At 44.4% G+C, this 5,458-nt stretch overlaps 1 protein-coding gene across 1 annotated transcript; it reads left to right on the top strand.

Moving 5' to 3' along the window:
- Positions 1 to 339: 339 nt before the first annotated feature.
- On the top strand, positions 340 to 775 carry LOC128736642 (tubulin polymerization-promoting protein homolog). The gene is made up of 2 exons (XM_053831129.1): positions 340 to 557; positions 649 to 775. Exons 1-2 carry the CDS (start codon positions 340 to 342, stop codon positions 773 to 775), a joined length of 345 nt encoding a protein of 114 aa, XP_053687104.1.
- The last annotated feature ends 4,683 nt before the right edge of the window (positions 776 to 5,458 follow it).

Below are 5,458 nucleotides of genomic sequence, written 5' to 3'. Positions count from 1 at the left end.
ATTTGAATAAACGTTTTTCTCATAACTACTGATCTAATAACTGTTGGCCAAAAACGGGCGCACGCGTAGGTCCCATACGCGAACCACGTTCCTATACACAAACCTATCCGACCTATCTCTAAATAGTTGCTTACGGTATTGTTCACTTAGCAGCCATCACCCGTGGTAGTTGTTTATGCGTTAACTCATAATCACCCTCGCTATTTGGTGCGTTCTCGTTTTCAACATGCCATGGTAACGAAAAATAACCATTATCAGCTATTAATCGGTAGTGAAAGAATGTTCACTTTTGGCTTCCCTCTAAATTCCCCGTGGAGAGAAAATTAAGAAAAGTTCAAAATGGATAAATTGCCGAAAACCGTCGCCCCGGAACTACCTTCGCTCGAGGCAATGTTCAGCTCGTTCGCAAAGTATCGCCCGGCGCTTAACTCTTTCCAAGGTGACGGTCAAAGGATTCTGCTGTCGCAAAGTGACGCGTGGATGCAACAAGCTTTGCTGCTCGGAAAGGAGCGGCCTTTCACGCTAACCGAGACCGGGGTTCTCTTCTTTTCGTTCAGGTAGGTCGTTGATGGATTGCTGTCGCTCTGTTTGCGGCACCTGTTGATCGATGTATTAATGTATGTATACTTTTGATACTTATCGTTTTAGCAAATCGAGTCTGGATTTCGATGAATTCCAACAGTTTCTGGAAAAGTTATGTGACAGCAAGAACATTGATGTGGAGAAAGTAAAACTAAGTCTAGTGAGTTGTGGCCCTCCAGGCATTGTTTCCTGACAGTATCGTGGACACACATTGTTTGCTTATTTAAATCATGTCATCGGGGATGTTGCGTTCGCTTCAAAGGACTGAAATGGCATCGTTCGTTGGGGTCTTTGCAGCCATATAATAAGAAAGCTAAAGATTATGGTTTTCAAAATCATTTCAATAGAAGAATACTGCCGCTACTCGCATAACAGTCCCATTTTCTATCGAGTATCCTATATAAATGGGACTGTTACGCGTGTAACAGTCCCATTTAAATAAGATTTAATAAACATTAAAATATTGAAAAGATAAGAGAAGATAAGGGAAACAGAAATTAAAATCTTCTAAATCTGTGCTTTAATTCTACTACCATGTCATTGTATAATGATAAATACGCATTTCGATCGCGACGTTATATCGTCTTCAGTATCAATAAGTTTACGGTATAGCAGCCTAAGCCAAGGCAACGAAAAAGGACTAATGATTGGAAGCTTGGAACATGGAACTGCAAGTCTCACAATTTTCTGGTAAGTACCTGCATCCGTTGTTACCAAAATTCGGTACCATCGCCCGCCACGGTATAATCTGGAGCGACTGAAGTTACCTTAGGTCGCTACTGAGAACACGTATTGGCTTGAGGCTGCGGTGCCAGGTGAGGGAGAGCTAAACGAAGCCCCTCTCGAGGACTGCTGGGATAGCGTTAAACCAGCCATCGAAGGTCAGAGCCGTAGCGTGACATTGTGGCGCCCTTGGTGAAAATCCATTTGGGCACCCCCTTGTTTCAAAGATCAGTATTTCTTCCAAGTTTATCAGTTTTTCGTATTCGCCCTTCCTTTATCCAATACTTTGCCGCTTAAAGTATCGTATCTCCTTGTGCACCGTAAACTCCGAAAAAACAACAGCGGCTTGAACATTCTCTTCTCGCTGATCGTCAGCCACAGAAGGATCTTCTTTGGAGAGATTTTCTTGACGTCATCGCTTATTTTCTTGGTGGGGGACGTAATGTACTTGGTCCTCTGCCAGTCTTTGCCGCTCAACGTCAAGTACTTTTCGTCACCCATTATTAACGCGACATTGTGCTTCGTCGAAAAGATGTTTTTCAGAAATCCGCTCGCCGGGTAAGCCTAGGAGGTACGTTGAACCGAATCTGACCTAGTAGCTCCGGGCTATACAAGTTATTTTCCAGAATATCGTAGATGAATAATCGTTGCAATACACTTCTCATATTTGTCAGAGTAGGTAGACGTATAAGCAGGCATCTGTTTTCGTACGGAGGTAGACGAACAGGATCATCCCAGGGTAACCTGAGCAGAGCGTACCGAACGAATTGACACTGGATTCGTTCTATCCGGTTGATTTGAACAGCATAGTAAGGTGCCCACACAAGCACCCCGTATTCAAGAATACTGCGCACGAATGAACAGTAAAGCGATTTCAGACAGTAGATACCATTGAACTGCTGTGTATTCCTTTTGATAAAGCCTAGCATAGCGTAAACATGCATAATTTATTGTCCAAGAGGATGCCCAAGTCCTTTACAGTTTCGACACGGTTTTCTGAATGATTGCGTGCTACTCAGACACAACCAGCATTGACTGACGCTTTCGCAAAAAAAATATGTCCAGTTTGGCCCAGTACTTCACTGTTTAACCGGTTGCTCCGATCTCCCGGCCCAAGGCGCGGAACTATGAGACCATCTTGTTCTCGATCTTCAGCTTCTGACAGCACTATCGGGTGGCCGGAATCAGATTTCCGTTCAACGCTTTCGCCTATCTCGCGGGGAACGATGTTTTGCGAGATTGGATTTTTTCAGTGGATACGAAGTGCTCCCCCATGTCCAACTTTTTCATTACGGGGTGAAGCTGGCAGTACGAACAAAGCATCGAGCGTAATTGTTTAACTTTTTGCCATGGCTGTTGCATGCAAATCAACTGGTAGCGTGGCATGAAAATTCGCTCAGTCCAGCTTTTTAATGCATATGGTCGTGAATACAGAGTTTCCACGCACAATTTGTTCGTTGGTTTCAAAGCCGCATATGATATCATCGTTCGGAAAGAGATATAGAAAATTATGAACGAGCTTTCTCAAAAAGCTCATCAAAGTGATTCAAACTACGATGGATGGTACTCAGCACTGTGTTCAAATTTCGGGTGGATTGACAAGTTCATTCGAATCACGTCAAGGTGATGGTCTCTCATGCTTGCTGTTCAACATAGTGCTACAAGATGGTATTAACCGAGCCAATATCAACACGCGGGGCACGATCTTCAATGAATCTAGCCAATTCGTCTGCTTTTCGGATGACATGATGGATATTATCGGCAGAACATCTGTGGCGGTGGCTGAACAGTACACCAGACTAAAGCGCGTAGCAGAAACAAATAAGTTAGAGGTCTAAGACAAAGTACATGCTGGCCAACGGAACCGAAGACGACCGACGCCGCTTGGGCAGTAATATGATGATCGAAGGCGATGAGTTTGAGGTAGTCGACCAATTTGTCTACCTTGGCTCACTGATAACGGCGGACAATGCTACCAGCCGCCGCAAACTGAGACAATCCATACCCTCTGGGAGAGGAGGGATGTCAAATGTATATATGTTATACAGAATGGACCCCAAAAACTTTCGGGAGGCACACCCGCATCACCAATCTGATGTTAAATGTTTGCGAATATGCTGCCAGACTGATAGCTTCTGATGATCTTGATAAGATACATCGAAAAATTGTATCGATGCAGATTGAACATTAGGCCACCGTGAGACATATTTTCGATATCCAAGAGCACCAACGCTGTCGGAACGCGAACTGTTCTTCCAGGAAGATACCATTCTCATCAGAGGGCAGAGAGCGAACTGATGGCTCGATTGCTCATAGAAACAGCAGGATCTTTCCCCGGTTTCAGATAATGTCCACATTGAAGGCAAGTAGCCAAACTCCAAGCAGCTGCTGAACGGATTTACTACAAAAACAAATTAGCCGTTACTCAAGTCCTCGATCTCGATGTTGAATGTGCTAACGAAGCCGGGGGCCTTCATGTTTTTAGATCTCTTGACAGGACCCATCGGTTCGTCAGCGGCGATTTTTTCTTCCTCGAATACCAAGCTGTCTATTATCGATTAACCTCGGCGACTGCCTCAGCAACAAAGTACTCGTTTGGGCTGTGAGTGATATTCTGTTCCAGATTATGAGATTATGGAGAAGGATAGGTTTTAGCCTCTTCTTGAGGACCTTGGCTATGGACCAGAATGGTTTTTAATAAGGTGTAATTTGTTGGAATTGTTGTTTCTGTTGGAATTGCTTGTTTCTTAACTCTCGTTAACTCTAGCGCCTGGTCATTCCACTGGGATTCCAGCACCTGGTCAATCAGCTCCGATGCATCAAAAGGCTGTTCGGAATCGATTCGCATATCGAGGTAGCAAGTTTCAATACCATAGGGTAGTGGTCGGAAGATAGTTTTTCGAAAACCTCTGGTGCTGCGGAGATGGTCATGTTCGTTGTAAAGATGTCCAAAATAAAGTGAACTCTCGATCTGGAGATGCGATGTAGACCTCCTTCACGTTAAGGAAAGCGAGCCGCTCAACATGTTTGCTTTTCAGAGAGCAAGCGTTCCAATTAACTATGGAGAGGGGGTTACGGTTCATATCTGCTGACGATAGCTTGGAGTTGTTCAGCTAAAGTCTAAGCTAAGGCGAGCGTTTGATGGCAAAGCTCTTCCGCCATGAGAGTGGCACCGGAGGCAACACCGGCATGCGACAGTTCAGGCACAGAAGTAGAGCCTAGACCTAGAAGGGCAGAGGCGATACTGGACTAAACGGGAGTTGAAGGCCGTTTGATGAATGGTTGAGTGCGTTACGGCGATACATTGGTTCTTGAGAGGGAGCGGGGACTAGTTTAGGAAGAGCAGGATACCCGGTATCTGTGATAACTGGAGGACGGCGGTCAGTGCGCCTGCGACCGGGCTGGTTGTTTGCTGATGCTTATTGTCGAATTCTTTTGAAATCAGATCGGTCGGGGCAGCCATGGCTGTTGGCACAATATTTTTCTTCGCAGATGGCACACTTCAGCTCAATGGCACCGTCTTGTTCATAGCTTGCAGTCGCGTGCACTCTGTAGGTGGCCTTACTTATATACTTTTTCGGCAGAAGTTCGATTATCGAATCAGTGCCGAATTTAGAATCCGCTTCCAGTTCCAGCCATTCTCCAATCGCCTCTAACGCCCGCTGTTATAGCATCCTCATCAATAGCGTACGTGCTGAAGTGTTTGTAGCGTCTAAGTAGAATACGAAACTGTCGTATCCGAATCCAAAACACATCCTTGGTTCTCGAAAATAGCACACAGAATGACTTCGCTCGTTACTCTCGCGTTCCTCGACCTTACGGGAAACGTTGTCCCACTCAATAGGATTATATACATGGCTGCCAGAAACAATATCGACTCAAAGTTTGGGCAGTGCTAATATTTTGAAAGTGACATTATTGTTTTATATTTAAGTTCATAACTAAGCTAGCTATGATTACTCTTGATTTGATCATAAACATTTGCTTACATTCAACCATGTCATTGCTATTCACTACAGAAACCTGAAATTAGAGCAAAGGAAAACAATATCCACATTTTCGTAAAGCAAAGCAAAGCCTAGATGCTAAATTCCGTTTTTGAAACTTGACCTTCTGTTTTTGTTCTACACACTTCGCAACCAGCAGGACAATT

Source organism: Sabethes cyaneus, chromosome 2 (assembly GCF_943734655.1).
Source record: "Sabethes cyaneus chromosome 2, idSabCyanKW18_F2, whole genome shotgun sequence".
NCBI lineage: Eukaryota > Metazoa > Arthropoda > Insecta > Diptera > Culicidae > Sabethes > Sabethes cyaneus.
Note: the sequence above shows the minus strand (reverse complement) of the source record. Positions and strands in the feature narration are given on the sequence as shown.

Coding starts and splice junctions, on each gene's coding strand:
- LOC128736642 (XM_053831129.1), top strand. CDS start 340: ATGGATAAATTGCCGAAAACCGTCGCCCCGGAACTACCTTCGCTCGAG. Junction 558..648: donor GTTCTCTTCTTTTCGTTCAG/GTAGGTCGTTGA, acceptor TTATCGTTTTAG/CAAATCGAGTCTGGATTTCG.